Source organism: Pyxicephalus adspersus, chromosome 4 (genome assembly GCF_032062135.1).
Source record: "Pyxicephalus adspersus chromosome 4, UCB_Pads_2.0, whole genome shotgun sequence".
Taxonomy (NCBI): domain Eukaryota; kingdom Metazoa; phylum Chordata; class Amphibia; order Anura; family Pyxicephalidae; genus Pyxicephalus; species Pyxicephalus adspersus.
The window spans coordinates 81,993,337-82,010,990 of NC_092861.1; the positions used below are offsets into that span (position 1 = coordinate 81,993,337).

The window sequence follows — 17,654 nt, forward strand, 5'->3', positions numbered from 1 at the left end:
GTTTTATTTATATGTTGCGCTATATAAATCCTGTTTATTATTATTAATATTAATAATAATGTGGTTGGGGAAATAATTGGGGGAGTTTGGGGGTAGCATTAGAGGGGCCAATAGTTGAGGGTCTATTTATCAAGCGTTGCAGCTGACATTCACTAAACAGTCTTTGACATGGACCTGCAAGATTCTAGTTTGCTAAACAGACCCTTATTCTTAAACGTTTCAGTAGTAAGGACTGGATCTCTTCCATATGGGTTTGATATTCCTGGATTTTTNAAATTCTATCCAATAAAACCAAGTTTTGCTGAAAGGGAGCTTGATGATTTGACTGTCAAATAAAATGCGGGTTGTAGATCTAAATGCCTTGATTTTCTTCTCAAAAACAATCAATGTTAACTAATTAATTAGCCATATAACACATGCAGCAAATGTGCTTGAGCACTGGCTTTCTTATTGAGGACAGTTGGATACAGATGTCAGAGGAATGGTAGACAAAATGACATGTATGGTAAAAACAGGGACTTTTCTTTGTTGACACATTTTTTCACTAGGTATCATTTACCACTTATAAATTTGCCCATAATCAGTAGGGAGTCTGTTTATGATGGTGAAGGAATACTGGCAACCTCTCTTAAACTGACATGCATTGTTCCGAGTGGTCATTTTGTTTCCATTATTTAAAATTAATGGAGCTTGGTTTGCTTCATGACTTATTAGCACCTTTGTAAAATGCCATTTTTATAGCATTAGTATAGATCAGCTTTTAGCAATAGGTAGACAATAGATTATGATAGACTGGGTTTTGCATAACTATATTGTAAGACCTCAGGACGTAATGTTCCTAGAATATTTTTATTTAAGCATGCCTAATGACAATAAAAAAATGAGCTTCCTCATGCCTGAGCCATGAAACAAATCATAAAAGTATAAAATAACACTTCTAAATGACGGAAGAAAAACAGAAATTCTAAGTAAAAAAAATTGCCCCAGAAAGAAAAATAACAGAAATAGAACACGACCATTGGATTTTCCACACTAGTACCTGTGTCTACAAAACTAAGCCAAAACCCAAGTATGCAGAGATTTTTGAGCAACCTATAAATGTTATTACAAACTTTTACACAGTGGCTTTGCCATAAAACCCTGCAGCAACTATATCATACAGAGAGTGGCAAACTGTTTACCAAAGGCATGACAAATCAATATATTTTGTTCTAATACTGCTTACACTTCAGAAGACAAAATAAGTTTGCAGCACCCAAATTCTACAAATTTAACCCTATTTGCTGCTCTAACTTTTCTATCTAGATAGGATTCAAATACAGCAAAAAATGTTTTTAAATAAGAGAATGTATAATGAGAACTAGAGACAGACACACTGTGGACGTTTAATTCTATAACCACAGTTGCATCCTGTATCCAGGTATTGGGGTACTTGGTTTTTTGGACTACATAAGAGCTAATAATTTGTATAAAACATGATTTCTACAAACAACACCACATTTCCTTTTATCATCAAAAATCATTTTCTATAGAGATTCCAAGAAACTCATGGACTAGCCAAAAAGTATTCAGACAATTCCTAGCAGCAATGTCAAAAGGGACTCTTTTTAAAATAAACCCAACCACGTAAACTTGCTTATCTTTATTTAAAGATGTAGATCTTTCTTTCTGCACTACTCTAACTATGGGCCCAATAACATCTTTTGGAGATGCATTCTGAAACGCAAGCTATATCACATGTTGCTATAATGCAAGACAATGCACCTATTGAATGTGTGGTTCATTGTGAGTGGCACCGTAACAAACTGTACAGTACTGCCTGATGCACAGCACACCTCAACATATAGTATATGTGCACTGAAAAAGGATCACGGAAGGAAGGAATGGGCTGCTATCATAAAAAGCCCACTAACAAATTCCAAAACAAGAGTTAATTATTATTCATAACACAATATTTGTAAATATGCCCAACGTATCTTCATCTATATATTTCTGCTGAATAGAGTAGGGAATTAATAAATTCCCTGTTATTTCTCTTAAGATAGTTGTCCCCTAACAAAAATGTCCCAATATGATTTCCTTAATCCTCATCCCACTAGTTCTGTTCTCAAAATAATTTAAAATTCTGAATTCCCTTTGCTTTCAGTCTTGATGAGCGAGACACAGACAGCAACAAAAACAATTGACTTTACATACACCTTTAAAAAATGTCTGTCTGGACTTGTAGTCTCAACCTTGACCTCAATTTTCATATTACCCAAAGTTTAGAATATTGAATGAGCCCATTGAAACATTTGAATCTTCTCAGGTAAACTCCTTTCATTGCTTTCCCAACATAGCCACCATGTGTACCAAAATACAGTTTTGTAAACCACTTATCTACACATTCCATAACACTGATTATTTGGGACATTATAGATGAATATGTTACACAAATTGACAGTTATAAACAGTCCTAAAATTCTTGCAATTTACAGTCAACCTAAGCCTAAGCATTTTGTTGGATTTTAGTACATTCTTCTCTATCTTTTCTCTTTCTTCTGATCAAATTCCTATGTTTTAGGTCATTGTTAACATCCCCCCTCTTTTTTTTTTCTTTACATAGCCTATCCACATCAATCTGTTAATCTTTATTTGTGCAACAGTCTGGCTCTGTGTATACGTAGCTTTCATTCTTAAATATTGCAGAACAGATTAACATTTACTAAAATAATTTTCATGTTCATTTTCCATAGACACCATGTTTCAGATCTATACTTTACAGCTGATCAAAGTCTAGGACAGCAGGACTTCACACCTTTCGCTCAGCAGAGGAAATGAAGAATAAAGTTTTACATTTAGATAACAAAGTCTGGCAGTAACAATTTGAATAATCACAACTTGGTTTTCCACATTGCTGGTACCAGTATATATAGGGAGAACTGGAATCCATCCTTGTTCCCCAAGGAACAGCATTATAGTTTGGAAAGAACACAGTTTGATGTGTGGGATATACATTTCAAGGCCCCAATACTAACCACTTATCCACTGTGCGTATAAATAAAAAAAATATATATATATAAAATTGAAAAGTTAAAGAATTTTATTGAGCCTAGAATTAAGAACTTGGATTACAAAATAATTACATAAATACCAGGAGCTAATTAACATAATAAGAACACATAGCAACATAAACTGTGTATACATGGTGAAAGTAGGAATGCTGGTGAGATTTATTGCTTGAAAACTATGTGATTATTTATAGAAAATAGTATAACCGGTGTGAGAAAGCTTCCTGGAATTTAGTATTACTGCTTGACACCTTCTCCCCTACAGTGCTGTCTTTATCTTCATCAATAATAATTTTATTTCCCATACTACTATAATGTAAGGTTTTATTTAGGTAAACAAAATATTTTTTATAAGTCACTTTCTCCTTGTAACTGTAAACTATATGGCTATGTTCACATTGGCCAAGGGGTTGCGGTGTGGTTACTACTTCCTCATAGCAGTAAACCACTGCTTAAGGAAGACGCTACATGGAGCTTCTCTCGCAGCAGCCCCATAGAGAATGAATAGGGACAGTCATGAGTGGTACCAGTACCACTCACTACTGCCAGCTGTCAAATTTGCAGAGTGACTTTCTTTAGGATCCAGCGATTTAGTGTAAGGGACCAAGAGGCTGGCAAGTTGCCAGTCCCTGAGAACTGTGTGGCATTGCTTGATCCCATGGCAGGTCTGAACCTACCCTATTGTGCAAGGGTGCTACAAGGAGCATTTCTTTGTAACTTTCCAGTTTCCAGCAGGAAGGGCCCAATACACTAGAATTCCTTAACATCATCTCTAGTATCCATCCAGTTTGCAAAAATGTTTGGGGGGATTCATTCCAAAAGAGCCCTAACTTTTTCAAATTCAGTTCTCGCTGTCATCTGATATCCAATATTCAACAAAACCAAGGGCCCAATTAATTCTACACCCAACCCAAAAAAACTCCTTAATAGTATCTCTATTATCCATACAAATTTCAGAAAGGGAGCAACATATCCCATTTGTCTTTCAGCAAAAAAAAAAAAAAAACATTCTGCACCTGCTAAAAAACCTCAATAAAATGTCTGATTTTATTGAATGCAAAACCAGTGACACATTCTATTGAATTGCTCAGCTATGCCTTTGAATTTGTGCTTTACATTTGCACAAAGCAGATCAATAATGTTATAACTATTCATAATTGTGCAATAATATAATGACAGACTTACGGCTTGGATTCAATGCTGTTTACAGGAGCGACATAGTTGGCTGGGACGTATCCCTGGGACTTTCCACGAGGAATCAAGGCCCTAGCTTTCCACCAGCTTTCATGTGTAAAATCCAGGATCTGCAAGTTGTCACCAGCATTAAAACTTAACTCCTCATTTGTGCCAGCATTGTAATCATATAAAGCCAAATACAAGTTCTTGTTCCCTGGTATTTGGGGAACTTCAATTTCAGGTCCAACAGGTATACCAATGTCAACACGATTTTTAGTATGTGGGTCTGCATCTGTTTTGTAAATATCTGACTTAAGGATACAAGGTGGCAAGCAGCAGCTACAATATTTCCTACAATAGTTTCCCATGTTCAGGTAGCTTCAAAGTCAGGTATTTAATTCCAAGTCCAGGCAGGTGAACGTATTTTTATTTACCTCTATGACTGTAGCTGCATATTATGAATTACATAGCTGCTGTAAAGTTTCCAAAATCCAGTGGATTCAACGTCCTGTGGAAACAAAAACAATTGAAAGCAATTGAACAGCATATGTGCTCTGTATAGGTAAAAATGAGGTAAGCAGCAATCCAAGGTTCTTCAAAGAAAGAGATGTAATAATTAACAAGGTCTCCGAAGTCATGAATCATCCAGTTCTGTCTTTAGATTATTCACTGAATAGAGAAAACATCTTGCTGAACATTGTATCTAGGTAAATCTGAAAACTGAAATACCTGTTCAGTTTACTTCCTGGTAAAGACAGTTTGATTTTCAGGTACCTCCCTCACTACGTAATCACAATGTTATTTGCTTCATGTAGCTTGACTGGAGACAAGGTAGTTAGCAACAGCTTCTGTCAGCCTTTAGGTACGCAGAAAGATTTCACTGCAAGCACCTTGCCATTTACACTACACCATTTAACATTCAATGACAAAGGAGTGTATACAAGCCAGTATCAGTTTTAACTGCAGGTGAAATTGCTAGTAAACCTGTCACACAAGGGCGGGAAGAAAAGTGAGAAAATGCAGGTAAAGGAAAAAATCCCTCCCAGGAATGTGACGTGACATCTTTGGATTACATTACAACTAGAGATTGCCTTTGTGCTACACAGTAGTTTCGAAGCAGCTTAAAGTGCAACTCAGCAAAGTGAGAGTGATTGTTTGTGATTTAGTGTTCAATGAAATATATTGAAAAGCTTTTTGAAAAATCCTATACAATTATTATTATGTCACCTTTTAGGAAAGGTGTGCCACTCTCCCCCTCCCTCTTTTTGTTTAACTATTTCAGGGCTAAGCTTTTACCTTTATCAGTTTACTTCTTCTAGATTTCAAAATGTTTGACTGTTTGGAGAAATCAGAACTCTGCAAACAATACCTGGGATTACAAAACTATTGCAATAGTTCAACAAACATCTTACTAAAATAAATTACATTTGTGTTCGCATTTTTTAGACATTTTATGAATGTTTTTTACTTTTGTAGACATACAAAAGCCCTCTGAGTTCTTCTAGGTGCCACCAATTTGGAGGTAATGTCAGCAGCTCAACATGCTGGATAATTGTCACCTGAGATGAATGAACATGGTCATCACTTATGTGATCATAAGCGTGTGTATAGCAATCTCCCAACATTGTTTATTAATCTGCTCTGACTACTAAACAATGATCCAAAGGCTACCTTATCCTATATAGGAGGAAGCAGCGTGCTGCCTTCTCATCCTAGGCCTTCTCCTATAGAATTATTCTTTCCTCAGCTTTCACCTAAAAGCTTATAAAGGAAGGTAAGGAGAGGAGTGGAAGAGCTGGGTCAGCACAGATACTAATTAGACACTTCCAAAGGAGAAGGGAGCTGACTTGAATTTATTTTATTCTGACACATGCCTATTTCATCCAGAACTGATACCATTTTTTTACAGAATTTGCATGCATTACGCATATTTAGAAGGTGAGAGCAACTATTAAAACTAGATAAAGATGAATAAGTATTTTAATCATTGTATATACAGAAACAAACAAACCTACATACAAAGCAAGATGTTGTGTACACACAACACTGCCTATAATCCACAATATATATCCACAATACCTCTCCTAGAATCATTGGTTTTGTGCATGCTTCCTGGAGAAAGGGCATCTTGTGGGTACTGTGGGGGCAGGAAAAACAGTCTAGGGGGAAATGTATGTATAAGTGTGTGTGTGTGGGGGGGAGAGTTACATTGTTTGGGGCGGTTGAGAATATGGCTAAAGAAGTATAGGGAAAACATACAGAAGCTGCCTTTCCTTCCATCTTGCACAGTTTTGGAAATCCAATTCTGTATTGAATTTTTCAGAAAGCTTTTATAGCACCCTTCTGGTTCCCCCACCGTGCAGGCTCTTCCTTCAATGCACAGAGAAGCAGAAAAAGTAACAATGTCACTGGGACTCAAACATCATGAAAACAGAAAGGGTTTAACAGAAACATGGTATATCATGAAAACAGAAAGGGTTTAGTTAATAATTTAATTAGCATTTTAATAAGAGAGAAACGAAGAAGGAAACAGGAAATTTAAAAAATAAGTTGATAAAACTTTACCTTCAAATATTTGTCCTTGGAGTTTGATATTACTTAATTCACCTTAAAATAAACAAGGGAAAAGAGTCAGTAAAAGTTTCTGTACCTGAGGGTCACATGGCTGCCTGTCTCAGTGTGCTAGAAGAGCCATGAATTTACCTGCCTATTGTCTGATATAAATCTATTCTCCAAAGTGTGACTGCTTCTACTTTCCTTTTAGATTGATTATTGTTTAACAGATATGTTATGTGACATGTTGTGTTAATGATTTGAAAATCTCCTAACAGGATAGCTTAAAAGATAATACATCAGCACAAGCCAAACTATCTATTCACATTAGCTTTATATCAATATCAATTTTCTACTTGGTGTTAGTCATATTTTACATTTTATGGTGCCTTAGATAAAAGGCAGATGGTTGTGTAAACAATGGCACAAAATAATTCTCCTAATCTCAATCTACGCACAAAATTGTGCATGTATGTGAGTGTATGGAAAACTGAGAAAAATACACTGGTTGCATTTGCAAACTTTGACAAACGGATTAGAATGTCTGGAAGCAGTCAGAATTCTAGATCTGCATATTTGTTTTCAACTAAAATGGAACAAAACCACTATTTTGGATCGTCTCTTGCTATAATGTGCAAGTAATCACAGCATATTTAACTATTTTATTACAAGTGTGCCCTCCTGTGTGATACAGGCACTTAGTTGCCACTCTGCCCTCTGTTCACCTTTGCTCCTACCTCTGGGTTTCCAATTGTTACCTTTATCTTTTGGGTGTAACCTGATATAGTAACTTGTGCCTACACACTTAGAAGTTATATCACCTTTAAAAGTCTATTCTCAGCATCCCTCAGATGCCAGGAATAAGCATGAAGTGCACACTACTCACCACATTCACTGTAAAGTGTACACAAAAATAAATCAGAAAGGAACCTATCACCTATTAGGGAAACACTAAATTAAGTAACATGTACAGGAACTAGTTCAGCAGAGCTAGGGGATTGGCACTAGTAGAGACACGGTGCACGGACACTGAATGTTGTGTCTGAGCTAGCTAAGTAGCCAGGGATGGTTAAGAGGCTATTTCCTAATTGGCTGGGAGTTTGGACAAAACTGATAAAGCTTGGTAGCATAGGCAAGCCCAGAGTCAGAACTGCCTGCATGCGCAGGCGAGAGATGTCTGCGCTTTATTGAGGAAGAGGTAAGTGTGACAACGAGTCCCTTTGCCCTGGTTAACTGATCCTTTCACTTGACATTCACCACACTTTTACTCAAAGGCAAAAATAAACTCTGAAAACAAATCTCTTTAGAGATTTTATTTAATTCTACTAAGAGTTTATTTTTGTACTAATGTATCTATGACATTTCTAAATAATTTTTAGCAATTTTAGAATTGTAGGTTTATTTAACTTTTACATAAAATGCTCAAAAATCCACATATATACACAAAACTACATCAAAACAAGTGTGCAGCTGATTTGACTCCTTTATTGAAACTTTACAGATCTCTTCAAGCACAATGTGTCTGCTTACTAAATAGGTTTGTTTTCTTTGGGGTCCCAGCATTGGTTATAACATAAATGCCTTTGTAAACTACAAATAAAAAGTTATTACACATGAATTGGTCACTAGCTCCAGTTAGACCATCTGTGTTAGGCTGCCAGGAGTTCAGTGAAGTTCAGTGAAAATCAAATTTAATTTTAAAATTTCCAGCCAGCAGATGAAGCTCTATTCTCATTTTAAGGCAGTTTTCAGGGCAATTTTGGCTACTTTCCACTAACAGATAATTACCGAAACAGTTTAAAAGACTAAGCGTAAATCAATACATACATCTCATTCAGGTGACTTATCCCACCTACATCCACCTTCATCAAATTTCTGTTTCAACAAAACATCAATAGAGTTTCAGTCAAAGAGAGTCTGATATGCTTTCTCCTTACAAAAAACATTATGCTATGGGGTATTTTGATAAATGTTTATTTCAGAATCACTTTCGCCCATTCACTCTATTTTTCCTTAGGCCATAGACTTAAACAGAAACTGCCTGCAAACACCTAAAATGCTTGCATGTACAGTAAAACACTGCTGCTGCTCAGACTAAAGGAATTATATATTATTTCTATTTTTTTCATTACTTCCTTTGCATTTGAAAATACAGATAAGTACATATTTTTTTAAAGACAGTATAACTGGAAGAAAGCAAAATTTACTTATGAATTGATAACTCTGGTTCCAAACCCATAGTCTACTAGCTGAGATCTAAAACAGGCTTATAAAATGCAAAGGGTTGCAAGAATTAAAACAATTACCGGTTATCATGATTATTTTGCATCTTACTATTCTCAGTGCTCAAGGTAAAGAATTGTGAGTACTCATATCTTTATAGACAAAGGGCACCACCTTGTGGTTAAAGTAGATGTAAACCCAATCACAATCTAAATGTCAATTCTAAAAGTCATTTTCAATATCTTTAAATGTACAGATTCCACACAATACCTGCTAATCTTGACATAAGGTCATTATGCAAAACTTACATGTGTTTATGGTGACAAGCCTCTGCCCATGCCTTCTAATTATTCTTTGACGCTGTTACCCTGTGACATTTGCTTTTAAAGGAGAGGCTGTGCCAAGACTTTTTGAGCAGCTATGGTTGGCTGTTGTATCCAACAGAAAATCTGTTGTAAACAATTATGTTCTTCTGTGGCATGTGTATGTAGATAACAATTAATTAAAAAAGGTTGTCACCTTACCTGGGGGATCCTGCAGCTGCTCTCAACACCTCATCTGTCACATGCTGGCCATCACCACACTTGGTACTCTGTCCCTCGCTGCTGTACCCTGTCTGGTATGGCAGAAGCACTCATACAAGTTATACCAAGAAGTGGGGCCGTTTGCAAGGGCCAGAACCTATATTAGCCTTTGCTATGCAAGTGCTTGGTTCTGTGACTTTGCCCTAGGTATTTAGCATTAGGGCTCTCCCTAGCATGTGCCTTGCCTATACCCTGGCTAGACCTTCCCACCTGGACATTTACATTGCATTTGCCCGTCTCCTGCCCTGACATTCTGCCCTAGATACTGACACAGCCCTGGCTGCCATTTGCTTTGAACTTCTGCCGTGGATACATATCCCACCCGGCCACCCATCCTGACCTTCCACTTGAACACCGACACCGCCTTTTCCGTAGTGTGTTTTGTGACACACCAGGGACTCTGACTGTCTCCACACAGTAGCTGTTCCTCTTGGGGAGAGATTCTGGGAGCCACTAACTGGTAGCACTTTACATCAAAGAGCCCTGTAGTCACCAGGGTTATTGGGCCATAAATCCTTGTGGGGTGCTCTGGAAGTGACCAGGTGTAGCTTAGATTCTGCACCTTGTCTGACATCCCACATTATCTGCTAGTAGAAGGGACATAACATCTGCAATGCAAAAAAACGATGAAAAAAGTCATTTTTCTAAAAAAGAGAAATATGACAGGGCTTTAGTTAACTAGAGGACAGATACGAGAAGGACCTGGTCACAAGAATGGTGCCAAGGAGTAACTAGAGCACAAAGAGTCACTGAAGTATGCAGTCATTGAATCATGGGGTCACTGCAACACAAAAAATCACTAGCAATTGGGGTCACAGAAGCTTAAGGAGCAGTGGAGCATAGGGTCACTGGAGAGCAAGGTTACCGGTGCACATGGGTTGCAGAAATACAGTGTCACTGAAGCACAAAGGATCCCTAAATCATTGGGTTAACTGAAGAGCCAAGAGTCCATGGAGCACAAATGTTCACCAGAAAAGGATCATTGGTTCCCACAGAGTTACTGGAGCATAGGGTGCATGCTATGTATGCTTGCAGTAGGCACACAGTAGGCACTCCCTGTACATTTTTTTAGAGCATAACAAAACTTTACGAAATTTTTATTCAATTTTACCACTTTTGATACTATGAAAATGTGTTTTGTGTAGTGAAAAAATTGCTAAAAATGTATTTTTATGAGCACTTATGTAAAAAGGGGATGGGGGAATACTGTAAACACAAAGTGGTTCAGTAGTGGGCTTTAAAGAGGCTCTTCCTTTGCTTTGACTGGGCAAGGTAACAAAGTCCCCTCAAGGTACAAAAAGTCAATGCAGGTGGCAAACAATTTGGTGTCCTTATCCAAGCCAGCAGGCAAGATGGAATTGGTTTAAGTTAAGCAAATGTTGAGGCACAAAGAGCATTGTAAGCCATTTTAGCATACTTATTCAGCATGCAAGTATTGCAAGTAAGTGAAGTTGCAGCTTGATCTTTTGATCACAGTAAAGAAAAGTATGTTATATTTCACTTGTCAATAGGAAGCTTTGAACAACAAACTCTGTGACAGAACGAGGAAAGAGCAAAGAGAAAGAGAAAAGCTATTGATCTTATCAACCTAATATTATAAACTCACAGCTCAGATTTGATTTAGTTTTGGCCTGAAGCAGAAGATTAGTCTATTCGTCTGAATAGCCCTTTGACCATAGAGACAATTTTCAGCAATGAGACCCATTGGTCCTGCCTGAAAATCATTGGCTTTCAGTCTTAACTCAAACAATGTTATCAGGAATTATAGTAGCCTCTTCCACTGTAGCTGACTAATCATAAAGTATGTTACTTCCAGCATTAGGTAAAAAATACAGAAGCAAACAACTTCAAACAAGAAGGAAAATCAATTCAGACTCCACTTCTGAGAATTAGGAAACTTCAGTATATTATATTTTTGTCCTTTGGTTTAGATATGCTTTCATTTTTCAAATGCAAGCATATGGTATATCACCTGTAACAACAAGTAAAAATAACAAAATATATTGGATAATACAGTTTTGCTGACTCAAAATTAAATAACTACCAAAGGGTTGAATGATTGAAGGAATGTCCTGCACAAAAGTTACTAACACATTTTCTTTTTGCTGATTGTTTTTATAGCCAAAGGTTTGATGATGGATTTGGAAGAAGGAAGCATAGTTAAACTTGCTGCAGATGGAACTATTCTCAGGTATCCTCAAAGGAAATACATTTTTTTTTTCTTTTTTTGACTGTTTTCACTTGGATTATTTCTGTATTCAAAATTTTGTTCGTTTTAATTATTTGATCAAAATGCGCATTTTATTACATTTAATTATTATGTTATTTAATTGTGTGGGTTTGAAAATGTATTTCAGTAACAAGCAGGGGATAATTTAAAGATTACGTTATATACACAAAAGCAGGTTTACTTATCTCTAAAAGCTCTGACATAGATTGTTACCGCCATCTTAACATACTTATGGAACAAGATGACTGGCACTCTCCATTTTATAACAATTTAGCTAAAAAATACCCATTTGGAATTGGCCTCCATAGACTTTAGCAGGTAGATTAAGCCTGTTTCAAATGATTTCCCTCTAAAATTCTCCATAAACAAAAAACAAAAGTTCAAATTAAAAGTAAAAATTAGATAAAATTTGGAATATTTCTTTGATAATTTTTCTTCTTTTAAGAAACATTTATCAATAAGAGAAGGAAGATGAGGAGGCTTCACAGTGTAGTGATACTCCAAATCCCCTGCAGAATTGTGCTTATCTCAAAACATCAATACAAATGATTTGATTTTAGGAAATTATGTTTCATTCAAGATTTTAAAAAAATACATGATGACTCATGTTTTGGGGTTTATTAGGGTTCTTTTCTTTAGTGTTCAGGAATCTTCAAAAACTCCTGATTTGTCTCCTTTCTGTACAAGTAATATAGAAAATAGGGTGTCAGTTGTTTTTAGTAATTCTATACTGTATTTGCAATGCAGACAATACAAGAACCAGCAGAAGTCAACATTCCTAAGAAACAGAAAACAGATTTATCCTTCTCCATCCTGTTTAAGAAAAAGGCCAAGAGTTACAATATGGTAGAGTGAGAGTCAAACTGGCATATAAATCAAAAAAGCATTATGGAAAAAAGGAGGTAATCTCACCTCAGCAGAAAAGAAAGTTTTGTTACAAGTGTTGGCAGTAAAAATGGTTAATAAAAGTGAGCAGCTGTTGTTTAATATACTGTCACTTATCATGAGGAAGATGTGATACAGTTGTTTATTACAGAAACTTACCAGCCTTTACAAATAGATCCAATCTTTGGGTTCAAAACTGGATCTGTACAGACGTGGGATGCTTAGATGTGGGCATTGTCAATTTTTCAGAGATTGAGATAATTTTAGGTGATATTTATGTATGTAAGTAGGTCTTCTATTCTAAGTGGGAGAGCGGTATCATGTTTTTTTTTATCATGTTTTGTTTATGGTGTATAGAATTTTCCACTACCATTTTATTTTGAATGGGATGTTTTGTATCATTATGAAAAGTATAGTTTTTTTTTTCTTTCGCATCTGGGACACCATTATTCATTTGAAGTACAAAACAATGAGATTTTGTAGACATTAATGGATTTATAGTCCAGGGTGGTAGCCCCATATGTGTGGTTTGGGGTTGTATTTATGGCTTTACTTGCCTATATTTATTCATTTGCAATACATTTTAAAGTTGTGTAATGTGATGTAATGAGTTTCACAAAGTGTAATGATTTTCATAATTTGGGATAGGAAGTGGTTTGGTTACTGCATTTGGGTTTGTATATACACACAATTGTACGTGTTCAGCATCTGATGTATTAATGCATTTGTGTCTGGACATGGAGCAGATGGATTTCAATAAACACAGGTAGGTTTTGGTTAGTTGAACTGTATAAAAATCCTGTATATACATATTCTTCATCTGCCATAGAGCAACCTCTATGACTAATAACTAATTTGATGCATATTTACAGCAACTACAATAATTCAGTTTTCGAAATTGAGTAAATCTTTTTAAATTTTTGGGGCTTTTTTTTGGTAACTTTATGTTTTTTACTACGCTGCCACTGTATCAACATGACAAACAAATATTTGACAAAAAACAAAACAATAATTTAAAAATATTTTTAGTTGTTACTAATACGTTTTAGTGTTCAAAGTTTTTCAACTCCTGTGCCCAGGAATTATTATGAATATTGGTATTACTAATCTTTATGTATATGTGACAGAGACAATGAACAATAAAAAATTCCTGATTCCTTTTTTGTTTGTTTTTGGTTTTTCATGTACTGCAAGGCTAATGTTTTTTTTTTTAAGCTGAACGCAGCATATCATAAAAGGCAGCTATCCTAGGGCAGACCAGTGGACAAGAAATGTTTATGATACAGGTGACATGAGGTTGACATTGATTTTTCTTTTCGCTTCTATCTAGTCACTTCATGCTGAACATCTTCATGGGCAGAGTATGCAACTTGGCATTGTAAAACAAATTGGTTTTGTCAGGTAGTAATCTTACAATGTCCTAATGACTGTAGAAAATATCAAGTAAGCTCAGCTAGAGCCTGCTAAATAACTAGAAAGAAAAATAGGTAAGCTTTATATGTTTTCTGTTTCTTTATTTCCCCAGGATATACTGTGAAACTGAATTAAAGCAACCGAAGTAATAAACACTGGCAGTCTACCATCCAATGCAAAGCAGCATGAGTTGTTCTATTACAATGGAAGGTTATTTGCATCCTGTTCTCGAATGGTAGATGATACCTCACAATATATATATATTTTTTTTATATACACAGGTAGTCCCCGGGTTAGGGACATCCGACATACGGACGTCTCCTAGATCTGAACAGGCTTTCTTGCTCGCTGTGTGCAGAACAGAGGCTGGATGGGGGGAGGGGGCCGTTTGCATGACTTGCAGAAGAAATCTTTTGCTAAACACAGATGAGGTTGTGGGTGATCTTAAGGACTGAGCTCTTTCTGCAGCCTCTTGTAAATTTTTAATGATCAAGACAAACTCTGCAGTTGTTTCTTTTTTCCATATCAAAGCACAGCTTGCTCCAGAAGTTATTGAATGTCTAGTTCGTTTTTTTTTTTTTTGCTTTGTTTGTGATTAACTCACAGTGAGGATTGTATACAGTAAATGACACCATGCTGCCTAATATTATGTTGAGACAAACATTTGTCAATATGTCATTTATTAAAATAATTTACCTGTTCCGACCTACATGCAAATTCAATTTAAGGACTACCTGTATATATATATATTTATTTGCTTTCTGCTTGTATCATAATGAGGTGTCTTTGCTACCTTTTATACCTTGAACCAGATTTATAAAATTGGACCAAACAAAACTGGAAATGTCAACTGTCTAGGCAAACAATCGGAATCATTTTCAATCTCTTCAATCAACAGAAGTGAAATTGAAATTCTTAGATCTAACACACTGGTATTAGTAACTGTCCTATCTTACTTTGAATCAGTCCTAATGTGCACAAAGCAAATATATATCCTATTTATCACACTAAACAACATTTATTTAGACTCTCTGTGCATTTCTGGCCCTATTACAGAAAGGGCTTGAAGTTAGATATGAAAATTTGATCACTGAATTAAAATTCAACATTTTATATTTGTATCATTCAAAGCAAAGAGACAATCTAAAAAAAGCAACCACACAGGCACTAATTTTGGCATTTTGGCATGTTCACATTGGAGACTGCAAAACACCCAGTGCTTCTGGTTATAAGAGAGCATTTGACCTTCTCCCGTGATGTTGTGTTAAAGTGACTCTGGCCTAAACACTTTGTAATCTACAACACCATTCCACACAAATAGGAGTTTAGGTCACTTTTGTTTCAATGGGTAGGAAAAGATTTTGGCTTGAGTCATAAGTGGGCACTGTTTGCATTTGAGACCCAACCCTGTCCCCGATATACAGTAGTTGGACTGGAAAAACAAAGAGTTAGAAAAATCTTGCATCTTCCAACTAAGCGGTTTATTGGCATGGAATCATAAAGATCAATACACAAGTTTGGGGAAAAAAGTATAGATGCCATTGACAGCATATAAGACTCATAAAAGATGTTTTTAGTATAAAAAAATAAGCAAATAAAGTTTAGGAAATGGCAATCCATTTCCATGGAATCACTTTTGCTGTACAATAAAATCAGTCCAGCAGTTTTCTGCTTTCCATTTCTGGTGCTTCTAATTAGAAGCTAATTTCACTTACAGATAGCCTTACTAGCTTTTTTAATGTGACGCTGTCACTAAGGCTGGGAATTGTCGTTGGAAAGGATCTTTCACGATCCTTTCCAACGACAAACCACTGCACAATGCATGAACGAGTGCTGTACATACATCACCATTCTGCTTTATGGGGAGGGGAGGGGGAGAACGACAGAATGGCACCCCGTTGTGCGCTCTCCCCCTTCACTTCCATTAAGATCGTTCGTCGTCCATCGTCCGGGGATCGGCGTTCAGACATTGGACAACGGACGCTGTACACACGACAGATTCTCCTTCCATATTGGCCATGAACCGATTATCGGACGAGAACCATTGCAAGTGTGTACGTAGCCTCAGACTGCACATGAAAATTGTATGCTTAGATAACATCATATATGCTTTAAAAGCATCCTCCAAGCTTGTTATTTAAATAATTTGTGTATTAATAATACACTCCAAATTCTGTCCCTATAAACAAAATTGCCCCCATCCTTTAAAGATAATCAAACCCTGGCATATTTGCTTGTCACTAATCTACACTTGGGGGAATTTCAAAGTTTATGTATAAATGGTAATATATATAATACTAATAATATATTTAATGTATAGTATTAAATGTATATATAATTAAAAAAAATAATAGTTTCAATTTCTTTAGTAACCCCATATATTTTGTCAACATTTCTGTGTGTGAAATTCAAGAAAAATGGAATTACAAAATGTATCTCCTCCCTAATAGTTTAGGTTACCTATCCATCTCCAAACCTTTTTATGTGGCCTGTTCAAGATGCTAGAGTCTTTTATGCTAAACTTTCTCCATTCCTCGCAGCAGGATTAGAGTGTGTGTATGAAAAGGGGAGAGGATGTTATTGGTTATTAGTGAAGGTAAAATCAGTTACTTTTTGTGTGCATAAAGGAAGCAAGTCAACAGACTTCTATGGATATCCTCATATGAACTATAATAAACTGAGGGATTCACTGATTAGTTTAATAATTATTTTTTTTTATGATGTGTTTGCTAAGTTACCTACAATTGCTGTTGTATTCTACATAAAATAGAATTTTTGTTTCTTCTTCACTGTAGTAAGTAAAGCTGTTGTACATACACAGTCCCTATTCCAGAAGTCTCCATGTTCCACCATGCTGTTTAGTCATCAAATGCACCCATCCAACAATGCACTATATTAGGAATAGACAATCTGCATAAATGGTGAAAATTTTTACAGGTATTTAAAACTACCGTATATATTGTAATCCTCACTATAAGTAACATTGCTATACTGTGAATATTCCTGTGTGTATCATAGAAAAATGCATAATTTATTTGCTATCATTTTAACTTGTATATTGATTTTATATAAGATGTTTAGATTTTATAAAAAATTAAAGTTTTTTAACTAAAGAAGGGTGGATTTTTTTTCTTGGTTGGTAAATTATTCTCCATTAAAAACTAAAAAAGGGTTTTTACTTTGCATAGAGCAGCATGCAGACAGTACACTTTTATAACAGAACCAAAGTTCCACTTTAATAAATTGTGGATTAGAAGGGGTATTATTGCAGAAATAATTAAGTCTGCCTTTCAAATTTTAATCAGTTTCTAACACCTGTTCTTTGTTTTAGATGGCTGGCACGCTATCAAGTCCCTGCCACTATAGAAAAAAAATGTAATTTCAGTTCCTCTGTTGGTAATTTAAAGATGATTTTCATCACAATGCTTATAGGTACAGAGCTGAAAAAGAACTTTTAAATAAATGCTTCCACTGCTTGTTTAGGATATGTAAATATGTAATATCATTTTAAAGAGCCATGAAAACCCATCTTTTCATACT

At 35.8% G+C, this 17,654-nt stretch overlaps 1 protein-coding gene across 1 annotated transcript in view; it reads right to left on the reverse strand.

Moving 5' to 3' along the window:
- The window catches only part of FRK (fyn related Src family tyrosine kinase), a 29,799-nt gene extending 24,695 nt beyond the window's left edge, over positions 1–5,104 (reverse strand). The window contains exon 1 of the mRNA XM_072408782.1: positions 4,236–5,104. Coding sequence (XP_072264883.1) covers positions 4,236–4,594 — 359 coding nt within the window. The 5' untranslated portion in view covers positions 4,595–5,104. The remainder of the gene's footprint in view (positions 1–4,235) is intronic.
- Between the last annotated feature and the right edge of the window lie 12,550 nt (positions 5,105–17,654).